The sequence below is a fragment of the Xenopus laevis genome, chromosome 1S (assembly GCF_017654675.1).
Source record: "Xenopus laevis strain J_2021 chromosome 1S, Xenopus_laevis_v10.1, whole genome shotgun sequence".
NCBI classification, from domain to species: Eukaryota; Metazoa; Chordata; class Amphibia; order Anura; family Pipidae; genus Xenopus; species Xenopus laevis.
Genome location: NC_054372.1, coordinates 140,433,442 through 140,451,529, shown reverse-complemented (window position 1 = coordinate 140,451,529; position 18,088 = coordinate 140,433,442). Strand labels below are relative to the sequence as shown.

At 39.3% G+C, this 18,088-nt stretch overlaps 1 protein-coding gene across 3 annotated transcripts in view; it reads right to left on the bottom strand.

The window, feature by feature from the left end:
• The window catches only part of bicdl1.S (BICD family like cargo adaptor 1 S homeolog), a 47,731-nt gene extending 32,132 nt beyond the window's left edge, over positions 1-15,599 (bottom strand). Inside the window, exons 1-2 of one of the 3 annotated variants that reach the window (XR_005965062.1) lie at positions 14,598-15,599; positions 6,551-6,766 (exon numbers count right to left, since the gene is read on the bottom strand). Coding sequence is in view for 2 of the 3 variants with exons in the window: in XM_041580272.1 (XP_041436206.1) it covers positions 6,551-6,766; positions 14,598-14,915 (534 nt within the window). In the remaining variant the exon portion in view is untranslated. The remainder of the gene's footprint in view (positions 1-6,550; positions 6,767-14,597) is intronic. The other 2 variants (XM_041580272.1, XM_018244056.2) reach the window with 2 other exon arrangements.
• Between the last annotated feature and the right edge of the window lie 2,489 nt (positions 15,600-18,088).

The window sequence follows — 18,088 nt, the reverse complement described above, 5'->3', positions numbered from 1 at the left end:
AAAAATGTCTTTATCCCACTAAGAGTTAAGAATTTTTAATTTAAATATTTGTTGCTTAGGGTATTTTGATCACAGCTTGAAACTACTCAAAATTGGTCAGTTCTTATGGATATTACTATGGAAGTGGCAAATAGTACTACAAGACTTAAAGGAGAAGGAAAGGCAAAATTCATGCTCTACCCTCTAAAGTACTCACATTGATGACCTTGATCGCTATATTTTCTGCTCACCATTGCAAATACAAAAGCAGAACATAATGGTTGATGTTCCGACAACGCAGTGGCCATCTAACTAAAAGATTTAAGACTACCTTCGCCTCTACATCAGTAATGCGCATGCGGGAAAAAAGAAAAAAAAAAAAAGGAGAAAGGCTGCGCCTCGGAGACATGCGCATTAAACTTGAATTAAGCCGAACGTGTCTCAAGGCTGCCGCGGGCAGCAGGGAGGAAGCTGCTTTAAAAATTAGTGACGTCACCCGAGTCCAGCGCTACATTCGCTGCAGAGCGTTGTTCCTTCTTCTAGACACCAGGGAGAAAGCATTCGCTACACTTTGTAAGTTATGGGACCACCAGACTTATGATGGAAATATACTTAAGTTTAACCTTTAGTTCTCCTTTAAACACACAGCCCTTGCTAGACCATTAAAATATGGCATTCAGGTAAAAACTTGGCATTAATGAATAAAGGGATGATACCATGGAAGGCACATAAGTACAGATCTGCTGATACAGATCCTAATATGCACTTCTGTCATTCATAAAATCTATGGGTCAGCAGCATTTTTAAAAGTAAAAACTAAAGGGTATTACTTAAATAGCAAGGTATAGTTAATGTAATTCTGTCAAAAATCAGGATAAATCTGCAGACCATTGGATCCCAAACCTTCATTTTTTAAACTTTATGGGTTAATTCTCATTCTTTCATTCTTGGTATGAACGCAAATGTGAACAACCCCTTTAATAAACTTTTAGTATGATGTAAAATGATATTCTGAAACAATTTATAACAGGTCTTCATTTACATTAGATTTTTGTTATTTAACTTTTCTTTTTAAATTCTTTATTTATATGAATTTTTCAAAGGGGATACAGAAAAAAAACAGAATAGAGGGATTAAGGGAAGAAAGGGAAAAGTTTTACTACATGTCATTCTTCTTCCCTGTATATTTCACATACAAATTTATAAAATAACATTTAATAAAAGAAGACAGAAGAAGAAAAAAAAAAAAAAGATTTCAACATTGATCACTCCTTTAAATTAAGATATTCTATCCATGGAGCCCAGCATTTAAAATTTTTATGGTGGATTTGTTATTTTACTTTTTATTCAGCAGCTCTGCAGTTTGCAATTTCAGCAATCTGTTTGTTAGGGCCCAAATAACCGTAGCAACCATGCATTGATTTGAATAAAATACTAAGAAATAGTAAGAATTAAAAAGTAGCAATAACAATACCTTACAGAGCATTAACTTTTTAGATGGGGTCAGTGACCTGTACTTGAAAGCCGAAAAATCAGAAGAAGGCAAATAAATCAGAAAATAAAAAACGAAATAATGAAAAGTTGCTTAGACTCGCTCATTCTAGAACATACTAATAGGTTAACAACCCATTTAAAACAGACTACTGAGTTGCTTTACTCTCTCATGCATTATGCTTACATGTTAAAAACTGCATGGTGCTGTAGGAAATGAACGCTCTTGTAGAGGTTTAATGCATGAAGCATAAAAAAAGACAATAAGGTGAGGATGTAGCCTTAGGCCATTGTGTATCCTAAACTGCTGCAAAGTCCTTGACCCCTGAAACCCTGCTCTGTGAAGCAAAATCTGTTCTGTAAGTGTATGCATCCTTCCCTCAGTGCTCAGTATTGAAAACAAATCATTGAATGGATATCTACTCAGTACAATCTCTGTTCACTGCAAGGGCTGCTGCACAGTAGTAGTAAGTGATGGCCATAGCTTCACAACAACTCATTCTGCCATGTAACAAAGGATGTAATAAAGAATACAGACTTCACTTGACTTCAAAAGCAGCCCTTGCTTTGAACTTGCTCTTCTTCAGCTACATACATATATTATGTATGTAAGTATGGTCGCAAATCTGCACCAAAGCTTCAAAAGTGAAATTACTTGGAGATATTGGAGATTTTATTTTCTTACTCTTTTTATATGTATTCTATAGTATACTTTAAAGCCTGCCTATGGTCAGGGACAGGCTGATTACCAAAGAGCTTATAAAAAGCAATCTATAGTGACAGCAATTTTTGCCCTCTAGTCTTTAAGCTTATTTGGCAATCTAAAGGCCTCTCCCGTAAATGCATTAGTAATGATTTTGACCACCAGTTTGCAGATTCTTATCTAGAGAGAATGGCGGATTTCACTGATTTAGAATGTGAAGGCGTGTTCAAGCTCTATCCACAGCAACAGGATTAGTTAATATTCAAGACAATGCTACATGGTTATGCTGTGGCAGACATGAAGCAAGAGCAACAGTAAGTATTTGGATAAAAAGAGTGCAGGTTACTTTCTGCTATAGAAATGGCTTCCATATGTGGAATATCGTATGAACATTCAAATGGGAAGCCTGGTATCAGAATATTTGGCTAATGAAAGCGAGTCACATAGAATGCACATAGGTCAATAAAATTCTGACCATCCTAAGCACATTAATAAACACTAAACCACACAGTGAGATAACTGTGTGAGGAACAACATATGCCAATTATATCAGCTTGTGGCCAAAATATTTAAGTTTCAGCTAAAAGCAGAAGACTCCTTGCTTATTCTGGGATCGTTTGCCATACCCATGTTGGAAAACAACAGTTAAAACATTTAATCGGAATGCTATGTAGCAAAACAGAAATGACCCTCAGATAATTATTATTAATAGGGTCTTGGTTAGGTCTTTTTTTCCTTAAAGGCACCCACCTAATAACAAAAAACATCATGCTTCAGATTTTATTAAACACCTACCGTAATTGTTTGCATGTAACACTACAACAATTTATAGGAATGAAAAAAAAAGTTAATCTGATTGAGACAGGACTTGGTGATGGCATAAATGGTGATGTCAAGGACTATTTTATAAAAGAATCATTTTGTCAGCAAGATTTGTGCATTTATACAGGAAAGCGATCAACCAAGAAAATTACATGGCTTCCTGCGGATGGCAATTATTTGTAGAAATTTACAGTAGTAGAGCCACTTGAACTTTCAGATGTGACTCATGAAAGATGCCTAGAAAGGTGGTAACCACTTTAAACTGTATAAGTAAATGTGGTCAACAGCATGATTTCGAGCACATTTAAGTGAGCCCAGAAGTTCAAGTAGCTGTAGTAGGGAAAAAATCTAATCCTCTTGAAGACAAATTTGACCATGTAATTTTGGCAAAATGTGTAATATGCATAGTCCTTGGTGAGTGATGACTGATTTACGCTTGATATGTGAACACTGCAATAACATCCAACTGGGGGTCACAAAAAACTATTGTTATTGTTATTATTTATTATGTTTCTATTCAGGCCCTTTTCTATTAATATTCCAGTACTTCAGTCAAATCCCTACCTGGTTGCTAGGATAATTTAGACCCTAGCATCCAGATAGGTGCTGAAATTCGTACAAACTTCAGGGTTTAATTAAATCAAAGCATGACCTGTTGGTAATTATGTTATTTCAAACCACAGTTATCCTTTCAGAGGGAACTGTGATACGTAAATGGAAAACACAAAGTACAGAATCTAGGCTATGCAAAATAAATGTTGGTTAGTTAGCTAAAAATGTAATGCATAAAGACTGGAGTGACTGGATGTGTAACATAATAACCATAACACTACTTCCTGCTTTTCAGCTCCCTAACGCTTAGCCAGCGGCTTTAAGGGAAGCTAAATGGGACATAAATGTTCAGTGAATTTGCAATTGATCCTCAGCATTCAGCTCAGATTCAAAAACAACAGTTATGACCCATGTGCCCCCCTCCCTCCTCAAGTCACTGATTGGTTACTGCCTGGTGACCAATCAATGGAAACCAAGAGAGCTGAAAAGCAGGAAGTAGTGTTCTGGCTATTATGTTACACATCCAGTCACTCCAGCCTTTATACATTACATTCATGTTGAACTATATTGAAAACAGTTTTCATTTTGCACAGACTATTTTCCCAGATTTTATTTTTATACTGAACAAATCATTTAAACAGTTAAACAATTACAAGTAAACAAAGAAAAAAACTTTGGCAGAACTACTTGGCACAGTCAAGCCTGAATCCTGTTAGTTCATTGGCTGCCTTTCAGATTTAGGGTAGCTTTATTCTTAGGTCTATATATAGACTGGTTCTAAACTTGAAACGGATAGTCTTATAGAAACTGATCAATACAGATATGGAACCCATAAATAACCCAATAGGCTGGTTTTCTTTCCAATAAGGATTAATTATATCTTAGTTTGGATCAAGTACAAGGTACTGCTATATCTATACAGAAAAAGGAAATCATTTTGTAAAATGTGCAGAGTGCAGAGACGTGCAACTAAACTGGTTAGTGGGATGGAATATTTACATTATTATGGTAGACTGTCAAGGTTGGGGTTGTTTTTTCAGGAAAAAAAGACGCTTGCAAAGGGACATGATTACACTTTACAAGTACATTAGAGGACATTAGTGTCGCCCATCACTAATGTCCTCTAATGTACTTGTAAAGTGTAAACATGACCCCTTTGCCGAAAATTATGCAAATTTTTAGCCGTTACAAGGAAAATTCGTGAATTTTTCAGTGAATCCAAACAGGACAAATTTGCCCATCACTAATGTCCTCTAATGTACTTGTCAAGTGTGTGTATGGATGCTGGGTTTTCATTTGGAGGTTGAACTTGGACTTTTTTTTTTGATTGACTCTTTTTTCAAACCGATTTAACTATGTAACTATGTAAGAAAACAGACATTGATAGCTACAGACATTCATAGAATTAATTTGGTGCTGATCATGGAATTGATGAGATATTTTGCCAAACTGTATAATGCTTCACAGTAGATTGCTTTGGTTTCTTTTACAAAACAGTAAAGAGCAAAATAAGTAAGAAAAGGTTTGAAACTGAGCAAGCATTTTTTCCAACTAAATAACTTTAATCTACAATCCAACAAAGAAAGAAAACAACTTTACCTACTTAAATGACAGAGATAGCATTGTAGTTTTATATATGGGCTGATCCCGGAGTAGAAAATAAACCTATGAACTAAATAGTTAGTGGGGATCAATTGATATCTACACAATTATTTCCAGTACTAGACGTATCTGTTCCAGCAGCAAATAAAGTCAAAGAAATTGTATAACTCATATTTAGTTATTTACTCCTAGGGGATTAATGACTGAAAGGATGTTTACTGGAGTATTAAGCAAGAGCTGAGCCGTGTAATACACATTCTTTAGCAGAGTAAGCAGGAAACCAGTATTATGCTTCGACTAGAACTGATTCACTGTTTTTTCGGAAAGACTTTGATTCAAATTAGATCGAATGCGCTATTAATTTGATTCGTATGATTCGAATTTGACCGAATACAGACCTATTCGATCGAAAACTGACCAAAAAAAACTTCGACTTAATTTCTATTGGTCTTTTTGAATTCGAATTTCGAGGTTTTTCAAATTCGAAATTTGACCCTTGATAAATATGCCCCTAAATGTTGTATTCAACTTTTGTGGGTTTGACAGTCGAAGCAGATTTTTCAAAGTCCACCAATTGACTCCAAATAGGTTCTAGGAGGTCCCCATAGGCTAAAACAGCAATTCGGCAGGTTTTAGATGGTGAATGGTCGAAGTCGAGACAGTACATCATAAATTTCGATATTCAAATTTTCAAAATTTTTGGACTATTCCCTAGTCGAAGTACACAAAAATTAAATTTTCGAATTTCGAAGTAATGGGAGAAATTTATTAAAAAAGTCAAAATTTTTTTCTTCGGGTGAATAGCCATATTTGATTCGTATGAATCAAAGTAATATAGCATTCGATCAAATTCGAAAAGAGTCCACCAATTGACTCCAAATAGGTTCTAGGGGGTCCCCCATAGGCTAAAACAGCAATTCATTAATTTTTTTTTAGCAATTAATTTTTAAAGAGACAGTACATGATAAATTTCGATATTCTAATTTTCTTTAAATTCGAATCTAGTTTGGACTATTCCCTAGTCGAAGTACACAAAAAATAACTAAATTTGAATTTTTTGAATTCGAAAATTCACCTCAACCCTTGAGAAATCTGCCCCTTAATATTGCTAGCAAAAGAGAATCAGACATTAGCTCTCATTAATGTACTACAAATTTATGAAAGCAAAACAATTCTACCAAAAGCGCAATCTAGCATACAGGCATATGGAATTGTATGTAAGCGGGACCTGAACAAAACGATTTAATTTTGTGTGAAATGCCCAAATGGTATTCCACAATCAGCCTGTGTGAGGCCAGTTTCAGGACTGAATGGGGCATCCCTGACTCTAAAGCAGAGGGGAAAATAGGAAAGAAATGTAAACTTACAGTAGTAAAGCTCAAGTGCAACGTGTGTACTCACTCTGTTAAGCTGTTCCAAGAGTCTTTGGTTTTGTTCTGACAGTTCTTGGACAGCAGATAATTTCTCCCGGTCGACTTCTCTTAGGTTCACCTGCTGCTTCTCTAGCTCCTCCTGTAGCTGCTTCACATCACTTTCCAGTTCAGACACCCTTCCTTCCCACTCTCCCTCACGATTCTCCAGTTTACGCTTTAATTCATGTTTCTCTTGTTCCAGATGCTGGGGAGAAAAATAAAATCAACACTGAGTATATACATATAGATTGATCTTAAGTAACCACTGCACTTGAATCCTGATTTATGGATCATTTTATGATTTATGGATCTCCGTTTGTGTGAACTATAAACTATTCCCAGAACTTGATATGCTTTGTATTGAGGGCTTATGGAGAGAACATTTTATAGCAGATTCTTTATTGATAACAAAGGGGCAGATCGCCTATTTTCAATACCATACCACAAATTAATACTTTTTGTAACTGCCGTCTATTTTTTGTTTTTTAATATTTTTAGAAAATGTAGGTTTTTGTAGATAAGCTCTGTAACAGTTTCTATAAAATACATTTTAACATTAGCAGAAGAAACTAAAGTATCAGTTGTGACAGTTATTCTTTGTAGAATTTAGTAATTAAGGGGTGGATCACCTCCGAGTTAACTTTCAGTATGACTAATTCTAAGCAACGTTATTGTTACTTTTTATTACTCTCAGGCCCTCTCCTATTTATATTTCAGTCTCTTATTGAAATCATTGTATAGTTTCTGCAGTAATATGGGCCTAGAAACCAGACTGCTGAGATTGCAAACTGGAGAGCTGCTGAATAAAAAGCTAAATAATTAAAAAAACCTAAATTATTATAAGTTGAACATAAATTGTATTATTTCCCCAAACTCGTCTTGAACCATGCCGAACCCAGCAACTTTTTGTTTTTATTTTTAAATACTTGCATGAAGCACACCCCACTGAATTGTAAATTCATTCATAGATGAATCATAGGACATGCGTATACATGTATATTTGTTGGACTTCATCAATTCATTAACCATGTGGGATGTTCAAACTAAATGATGGATTAGTGGGTAGAGCCTATTTTTATGATCAAGGATTTGAAATGCATGATTGCTTTTTCCTGACAGATCCTCTTTAAAAAGGAAAAAAACTCACTTTTGTTTCCCAGGCTGCTTACTCATTTATTCCTTGCAAAAACTCAATAGCAAACATTGATTTCTGGTAATTAAACATAGGCAGCCACTGTACATTCCAGACTACACATCCAGTACTAGTGAACAAAGAATAAACCCCAATTTTGCATCTAGTGTATATTGTACTTTACATGAGGATGGCCACCATAAAACTTTCCGTATAATGTAAGTAGTGGTATTCTAAAAGATATCTTTAACTGGTATTTTGAGTAAGTCAGTTTTTTTAGAAGGCTACTTTATTTGACAATTCTGGGGCCCGGAATATAAACTGTAAGCCTTAGAAACCAGGGTAGAAACTTGAATCACAGATTAAAAGTTTAAAGGAGAAGGAAAGTCTTTTTTAATTGGGGGTAACATTAGTCAGGCAACCCCAAGTGATTGTATTTACTTACCTGGTACCCTGGACTGGTGCTACTATAAGAACAAAACTGTTATGGCCTGGGGTTCTTTTCAGCGAGCACCATGGAGTTATCCCCTGCTTCTTCTTTCTTTGTGTGGCTGTGCATTAGCATGAAAAGATGAAATTAAACAAAAATGTTGCTATTTCACACCACTACACATGCGTCTGCCCCAGAGAATTAACAGAAATAAGAAACGGAAGAAGATGACTCTGTGGTGCTTGCTGGAAGAACCCAGGGCCAGTGCAGTTTTCTGCCGATAGGAGCACCAGGCCGGGATATCCAGTAGATAAATCAAGGGGTGCCGAACTTCTGACGCCCCTAAGTTAAAAAGACTTTCTTTCCGCTTTAACAGGAAATAAACTTAATGAAAAAACTACACTTGGCAAAAAGATGGCACTTAATATTTGTGGCTGGAACTAGGATGGAACAAGCAACATCAGTACCCAAACTCATTAATGCCATTGGCTGAATGGAAGAAAATCCCAAAAACAAAAAAATCTATTATAAACAGTACAAGCTACGAATGCTGCAAAGGAAGGACCACATTCATATCAATAAACTTGATTTCAGAATGAGATATTGGACGGCAGGTTTCTACAACTGATATACTGCTTGGCATATATATTAACTGGTCAACAAACAAATAATTAAATACAGTTTGACAGAAGCCCTATCTAAATGAACAGAGCTGTAGAGTGCTCTTCTGACAAACAGGGGTACATTTTCTGTTCATAACTATGCTCCAAAATATCCTTCCTGGCCATGAGCTGTAACCTATTAGTCTTATGGTGGTAACTGAGCCATTCCCACAACAGAAATGGCTACCTTCTAGATTGTGTTTTGCAAATATTATGTAATTTAACATATCTCTAAGTATACCAACTAAACACTCACACTGGGACGGAACTACAGACAGAGCACGGAACCATCTTATTTCCGGAAGAGATAAAAAGGAATATATTAACATCAGTTTTAAATTAGCTCACATGTATAAAATACAGTCAACTGCACACAGGCATTCAGAAACGGATAGAAGTTTCTTGTACTTGATATGGCTTTGCTCCATTCTGGTGCCACATAAAACAGCTATTCCCAAATAAACTGTCACTATCTAATATCTTATTCCCAAATTTTTTTGGGTGATTTATGACCTTGTGGCAACCAGAGTTGCCTGAATCAGATATAGATTGCTCCTATAATTTGCTAGAAAGGAGATAATTATAAACATGATTAAAGAATTAACAAGACACTGTAACAAAAAGTAGTTTAACATCCAATAAGTGATCAAACTAGGTCCTAGAGAAACTGCCTCAATGAGTAGATAATCTTAAATAAGTTGCTAAACCATTAAATAGGAAAATTGTTGTTTCTGTAAGGGAACTTATGCGACATTATACTTTCAATGTATTGATTTTGGAAAACAGGGCTACCTAACCTCTCCCTGCAGTACAACCTCATGCCCTTTAAAGTTCTGTATTTGCTTACTTCCACAAAAATGTGCACTGAAGCTTATCAGTCCAGTTAAACAGCACCTCCTGTATAACAAATCTCTATAATGCGGTCTTTGCACCAAGTAAAGTCTTTTGAAAAACTAAAACAAGCTGCTGACCACAACACTGCCATTTGAAACCTTTCCTTAAAGGGATACAGTCATGGGAAAGCATGTTTTTTTCCCGAAATGCATCAGTTAATAGTGCTGCTCCAGCAGAATTCTGCACTGAAATCCATTTTTCAAAAGAGCAAACAGATTTTTTTATATTCAATTTTGAAATCTGACATGGGGCTAGACATTTTGTCAATTTCCCAGCTGCCCCATGTCATGTGACTTGTGCTCTGATAAACTTCAATCACTCTTTACTGCTGTACTGCAAGTTGGAGTGATATCACCCTCTTCCCCCCCCCCAGCAGCCTAACAACAGAATAATAGGAAGGTAACCAGATAGCAGCTCGCTAACACAATATAACCGCTGCCTGGTAGATCTAAAAACAAAACTCAATAGTAAAAGCCAAGTCCCACGGAGACTGATTCAGTTACATTAATTAGGATAAATAACAGCCTGCCAGAAAGTAGTTCCATCCTAAAGTGCAGGCACAAGTCTCATGACTGGGGCAGCTGGGAAACTGACAATATGTCTAGCCCCATGTCAGATTTCAAAATTTAATATAAAAAAATCTGTTTGCTCTTTTGAGAAATGGATTTCAGTGCAGAATTCTGCTGGAGCAGCACTAATAACTGATGTGTTTTGGAAAAAACATGTTTTTTTTCATGACAATATCCCTTTAATGTTATTTGCGTAATTTTTATCTCTGAACAGGAGAGTGTTTTTGGTTTTTAGAAAGACTAAGCTACAGAAGGTGCATTCAGTCACAATTCATTGTAAAGAAACCCCTCCTCACTAAGACATTAGTTTAGTCGTACAGGTTTCCTCATATATGTTGCTACCGGAGAAACAGTACGAATGATCCCTTCCACAGGAGAGGAAGCAGAGCTATTTATAAACAGCTTAATTGTATTATACTGTGGTTCACACAACATGTGTTAGGCCTAGACCTTCTTAACAAATTAACCATTTGATGCCATCAAATCTTGGTCCTTGCAGCCCATCTGTGACTGGCATAATGGTAACTTTTAAACATTACAGAAATTAGATAATTACTGAACTACCAAGAACTAGAGTTGCGTGGCTGCATTATTTTGCCTGCATCCCTGTGCTCACAAGGCAATCCAACCTGTCCCATACCTTGTTCCTTTGTGAAGAGATGGATTCTAGGACTTGAAGTAACTCTGCTTTTCAAGAAATAAAAGCTGGTCTTCAAGTATCTTTTCACTTGAAATGAAACAAGGTACGGGAGTAGTAGCATTACATTGTGAGCCTAAGGGCGATGGAACTGGTCCTAACGAGCACAAATACTAACTATTATGGTTTCCTTTGAATCTCTGGAATCTGGTATGTCAGTGTTAAAACATTTATATTTATTTTTGGAATTTCAGATTCAGTGTTTATGCATCTTTTCAACATTCGCCCAAATGAATAAGCTCATGTCAGAAGGTTTATACTTTAACTAATAGAAAATAAATTAAAGTTGAAGAGACCACCTTCTTAAAGGTGCCCAATCTTTTCAACTTCAAATAGCAATTAAAGAATGATGTAGTTTGTTTTTTAATACCATTATATAACGGCAGTAATAATAATACAGTAATAATATACCCTGTAAGGGCAATAACAAACTGGACTTCTTCTGGAGTGTATGTGTCATTTATTTTGTATCTTAGGAGTGTGGCAACATAAAACCTGAAGAGGTACCATTGACTTTAATGAAGATCTCCTGATATGCTCATGTATCACATAGTACATTCAAGTCTATGGAGAGGAATTTAATTTTCTTAAAGGGGACCCGTTACACACTATAAAATTATTCCAAATCCTATTTTATCATGTTAGTCAAGCAAAATGAAATTTACTTACACTGTATAAATTATTTGAATATTGTTTTCATCTGTCTCAGAACTCATAATTATAGCAAGCAGGCAGGAGCCATTGTGTGGACACTTATTAAGGCAAGCCTGGTATCATCTCAAAATCTTGTTTGTGCGACCAGAATGGGGGACCTGATGTACAACCCCATGCCCTGGCTACACAATTAAATGGTTAAGAGAACTGGGGGAATGTGGGCAGAGCAATGACATCTAGGAAGTGCTGAATAGAAAGTGAAAGCAATTGCTTGCCCCGCCTCTATGCCTAAAGCATAGAAGAGGGGAAGGCAATATTTGATTGACAGCTAAGATTTTTAAATGCGTTTACAACAGCTATGAACCCTTTAATAAAAAAAAGAATTTGGATTTCATGTTTAATTTGAAAAGGACTTTTATTATATAGCTTTTTATGTCTGGGTGACAGGTCCCTGTAATTTTGGCTACCAAACAAACCCAGTGTTTAAAGCAGCAGAAATCTCCCATGTGCCAATGTCTTAAGGCACCGTTAATTTAGCAGCTGTAATAGTTTAGCTAGATAACTAATTAGCAGTTAGTGTGAGAAATACTTAAATCGGCTGCAACTGCTGGTGGCCAGAGCTCTCACCTTGTGGCTGCCAGCTTCTCTTTCATTCATAAACGAATAAATAGATTGATTAATAAAAAATAATTAAGATTACATCAATTTCTTAAAGGAGAAGGAAAGGTTAAAACAGAGTAAGCCTTATCAGAAAGGTCCTTCTAAATATACCAGTAAACCCCCAAAGTAATGTTGCTCTGAGTCCCCGTCAAAAGAAACACCACATTTCTTTCCTTCTATTGTGTACACATGGGTTTCTGTATCAGACTTCCTGCCTTCAGCTTAAACCTCATTGCCCTGGGCAAGAGCATGCTCAGTTGGCTCCTCTCCCCCCACCCCTCCCTTCTCTACTGTAATCTGAGCCCAGAGCAGGGAGAGACTCAGGCAGGAAGTGATGTCACACCACATTAATACTGCAGCTCCTATTCTAAACAAACATAGAGTTTCTAGAGCTTTTTACTCAGGTATGGTAAAACATTCTACAGAATAAATATAGCATTCTAGCTTGCACTATTGCAGCTAATCTATTGGCAATAAAATGCCTCCATAGCTTTCCTTCTCCTTTAAGTAATTTGTAGCCGATTTATGTTAACTTGTAACATATATTACATTTAATCTATTAAAATACTAATTCACTTTGTATCGCATAATGTAAATTTTTGTGTGATAATTCTCATGTGCAAATCTACTATTTACCCTCAGCACTAATTCACTTTGTATCGCATAATGTAAATTTTTGTGTGATAATTCTCATGTGCAAATCTACTATTTACCCTCAGCACCAGTTATTCTTTTCAGGTGGAAATTATCTAGGCCTATACTGAATTCGGACATAGGGCTATTACCCAAAAAAGCACAATGGAAGCAAGTCATGCCAGGGCTATCTAAAATTATACTGTACATTAGTTCTCCTGGTGAAGACACTGATGGGCTCATACTACTGCATGTTTGAAACTGTACAGTTCAATCTCAAAGATGTTGTGGTTCAGATTTAACTTAAAGAATAACTTGTATTTAAAAACAGGATTATCGCCACCCAAACAACTATATTCTTTAAGTTGGTGTTTTTCCTAGGTTGAACTGGACCACTGGTCAAAGCCAGCAAGGCAGTCTTGCATTCATTACAACTGCCAGAGGAGCATTTCCAGGTTCTACAGCAGCTCATCTGTGCAGTGCATTAACAGGCTAGTGCAAGACATCATACATCAAATGCTCACCCATCCCAACACTGGAGACCCATGGCAAAAAATCAGCTGTGAAGGTGTGCCTTATAGAAGGTATGTGTCCAGCTCTCCACATACAATACAGAGTTTATCTGCACGCACTGATCCGGTAGCAGATAAGGGACATCGAGATGCCCTAGGGGAAACTGCACACATGATTACAGTGGAGAGAAAAACACAATTTAACTGAGCTACTGGGCATCTTCCTGTTATATTTGCCTAACAGCTAAATGGGCACTGGATCTCCCTTCTATGCACATGTCTGAGAAATAACTGTATATATTTATGTAGCCAGTTTTGATCTCTGCTGTGTCTACCTGGAAAATGTGCGTTTGGGAACAGTGGTGTAACTTGGGGGGGAAATGTCTGTTAAATAGGGCAAGAAATCAATTTTTTTTAGTGTAATTTTAGAATGATAAGGCCCATGCAGTACACACCCCTTTTCATATGATGCCCTGTGAAGCTTTGCAGGTTTCACATATGACTAATCAAGCTGCAGCCAACCAAAGGCCAATGTTTGTGCATCCTTGAAAAAAACATTCGTTCAGAGTTCCCTATGTCTTTTTGCCCTTCTGTCCCATTGGGCGTGTAGATGAGCAACCACTTCTGGGCTACATTGCTAAGGAATCAGGGGCGATCCGCCAATGAGGCGAGCTGAGGCGCTCGCCTCAGGCGGCATCGCCAGCTAGGTTTCCAGGGGCGGCAAAAAGCCGCTCCTGGTGCCTTTAAGAGCCGAATTTCCGGTTTTTGAACCGGAAATTCGGCTTTACTAGGGCGAGAGAGCGCAATTGCGCTCTCCGCACTAGCGTGAATCGGGCTGGGGGGGCGGCATTACTGGAGCCGCCTCAGGCGGCAATGGATACAGAAACGGCGCTGTAAGGAATATATGTTTAAGTAATCTTGCTGACGCCATAAGGACAAACTATGCCTTCTGAACCCCTTGACATACAGACCCTTTGGAGGCCCAGTGACAAGGTGTAGCTTGTGACATGCTGTGCAATCCTATATCCTATATAATAAAGTTGAAGTGTCTCTGCGTCCAGTCCCTGTGTCCGTGGGATTGCGCTACTGCGCATGTGCCCCATGGACCGTCTCTGGCGAATGTTTGACTACATATGTTCTAGCGCCCGTTAATTTAACGGGCTTAATGTCTAGTGTGTGAATAATGTCCTTACCTCCATCCTGTCAGTCATGTCCTTGTGCATCTCCTCATAGCGCCTGCTCATGTCCTGATTTCTCTCTAGCAGAGCCTTCCCCAGCCGGGCTGCCAGCAGCAGATCCTTCTCCTTCTGCCTTATGATGCACAGGAGTTCCGACTGCTCCCTGACCTCAGGGCCCTCACTCTCCTCAGGGTCCCCCTCTCCTTCAGCGGCCACAAACACCAGCTCCTCATCAAACTCGAGCTCCCCCAGCTCCAAACCTGCCTGTTCTCCCCGCTCCGAGGAGGCTGCAGGGCGGCTGCTGTCTGACAGGAAGTTGATGGGAAGCTCCATGGGGCGCTGTCCGGAGCAGATGGTGCTGAAGCTGGAGCTCCGGACTGTGCTGCCCTCACACGCCAAGCCCAGGGCCCCAGCACACACCTACGCAGCCAGCAGAAATACCTCCACTAAACGGACCCGTTACAACATCGTCTTAAGCAATAAAATCCAGTCCTGACATAAACTGCTGCTCAGATCACACAACTGACACAGAACCCCCCACGGTGGAAATGAAACCCCCCAAACCGAGGTACGAGCAGGAGGGAATGGAACACACCACTTGTCTCAATCCCAGTGAGCCGGCTAATGGGCCTTAAGGCTCAGTGCTTAAGTGGGGGATTAGCTGCTGTCCGACACCCACCCCAAGTGACACCTGCCCCAACACCCTCGGTGCCACGGAAGAACGCCAGGCTGAGTGTAACGCGATCCCGTGTGGAAATGTGGCCACGGATCCCCCCCATGTGTTGGACACACTCCCGAAGTGATCACCGGCTCCCTACAACTGTCACAGCTCTACGTTATATGTTCAGGTTGAAAAACATCCCCACAGCATCAATGTACAAACACATGCACAGCCGCACTGGCGCTAACCCGACCACGCAAAGGCACGCAACTCCGCTCTACCGGCTACAGCGAAGCACGGATTGGGCAGGCTCGGTTCAATACCCCAACCCCCTCCCACCCCGTTCCCCCAACGACTAAGCTTAATTGGAGTGGGTCCGACCCGAAAGATCTCGGGTTGCGCCACTCTCTCCTCGCCCCTCAGCGTTTAGATCCCCCTCACCCATCTCTGCAAGGACCCTAGGAATGCGCGCGCAGTGTCTGTGATGTCACAAACACCTGTCTCGTTGGGCTCTACGATTGGTCCGAATTGCTTGGACGATAAGAGTAGAAGCTCCTTATTATTCCACCCTCTGTTCCCGGCTCAAACCTCTTAACGTAGGGGGCGACTGCTGCTTGGGAGGAAGAGGGCTACAGGTTGAACAACCCTGACAAATATCCAAGTACGACTCGCACGGCTGAGAAACAATTACTAGAAACATTTATCATATTCCAGTCAGTATTGAATCATCACCTGAAGGCGCCCTGTTTATTTTTACGATGTAGTTCATAACAGTATTATTTTAATGTAAAATGAATTTCACTCCAGTAAACATGTTATTAACATGTCATCTAAGTAAACTGAAAAGGGCAATTGTTAGATCAAATTTCCTCCGGAAGCGAGACTTATTGACGTCAGTTTGGAAAAGGTCCTCTCTGACGTCATCATGACGAGGCTACAAACGTTTGCTGTAAGAGCAATTCAGTTCCTAGAATATCTTGGGGGGGGGAAACGCCGACCTTTAAAATAGACTTCCAATAACAGACTTAATCCCACATTTATATAACTGATCTACAGGCAGCCTCTCTCTGCAGGAGGACAGTTCTACATTGTGGGAAGTGCTGCTATAAGATAGCTCAAATTATTACTGGGGCTTTAAAAATACATAAAGTCCTGTGGGTTTGGCATTCTATACTAAATATCAACTCAGAACAAGCGACAAGTTCGTATTAAAATACTCCAGGTGGCGCAATTTACTCCGTATTCAGCTGACGTATTTCGGGACGACGAGAAGCATTTTCCGGCATTTTTCTTGTGGGCAAATGGTCCTACGGTAGAAAAAACAAAACCAAGAGACAGCCTGGAGTACTAAAGCTAACACCAAACAATGTGGTGGAACTGTGTTTAGAAGGCGGAACCAAGTCTAGCGGTAGTGAGCCATACGGTACGCTGCTACACAGCTTTTGGGCGTGAGGCGGTTCCGACATGTTTGCGGAAGTGACGTCAGAGAACACGGATTGTTTTCGAATGTAATGGCGGCAAGTAGAATCTAAAGTAAGAAGAGGTACCGGCAGCGTTAATTTGTGTGGCAATGAACTTCTAATCGGAAAAGTGTTTTTTTTTTCTCGATAACGATTTTACTCCCGAGTCCGCCTGTACTAATGTTTCTCTCTGTTGTGTTGGTATAACACCTTGGAGGGGGAAATTGTCAACATAAGCGCTAAATTGCACTTGTTACTCATAGTAACCAGTCCTCGCTTAATTTAGCGCAGCCTTCTTCACGTTAGAAAATGAAAGCAAATGTTCAAGTGGAAGTGGTTACTATGGGCAGCTACACTGGAGTAATTGAATGCCCAGCCGTGTTCACTATCTGTAATTAAGTCATTCAGGTTTCAGGTCTATGCAACTTAAAGGGGAACTATTGCGAAAATCAAAACTTAATCTAAGCTCAAGGCCGTTCCTGCCATGAGGCAAGGTGAGCACCTCAGGCGGCAGTGAATGGCCAGTTACAAGGGGCAGCAAAAAGCCGCCTCCTGTAACTTTAAGAGCCGAATTTCCGGTTTTTAAACCGGAAATTTAGCTGTGCTGGTGCAGAAAGTGCAGTACGCGCTCACTGCACTAGCGATACCGCCCCTTTTGTCCCGCTCCGACGCTAAACTTTTAAGAGGGGGTTGCTGCCTCAGGCGGCAGCAGCCCACGCATCACCCCTGTATAAGCTTCCTCATACTGCAAGAAACTTTTTAAATATAATCAATAACAAATTCTGCATTGTTTCTCAAGTTTATCTTCACTATTCCTCTCAGCATCTATTTCTCTTCATTCTGTCTTCATGGAGCAGTTGGGTGTCAGATAAAGGAAAATCAATTCATACTTACTGAGATTTTCTTTTCCTGGACTGAAGCATGGCAGTGGGTACTATAAGGTTAATCCCTCCTGACGTAAGAAGGACAGGAAATGAGATAAAACGTAGGCTTCCCCCACCACCTCCATCCTATTGAATGTACGAGACAGTGGACTCCCCTGCAAAAAGGGAGGGAATCCACACCCACTGCCATGCTGTGTCGATAATGACTCCCAAGAATTTTAGAGACTGGACTGGGATTACCGGTAGATAGGATTTTGACCAGTTTATCATCCAGCCGTGATTCTGAAGTGTTTCCAACACTCGTTGGGTGTCTCTGAGGATTTTCTGTAATGAATTGGCTTTTACTAGGATGTCATCAACGTAAGCGGAGACTTCCACCTCCTGTAGCCTTAGAAGTGCTAAAATCGGTGCCAGGATTTTTGTGAAAGTTCTTGGTGCTGAGGCGAGGCCAAAGGGTAGAGCTGTGTATTGGAATTGAAGGCCAAATATTTGGAAACGTAG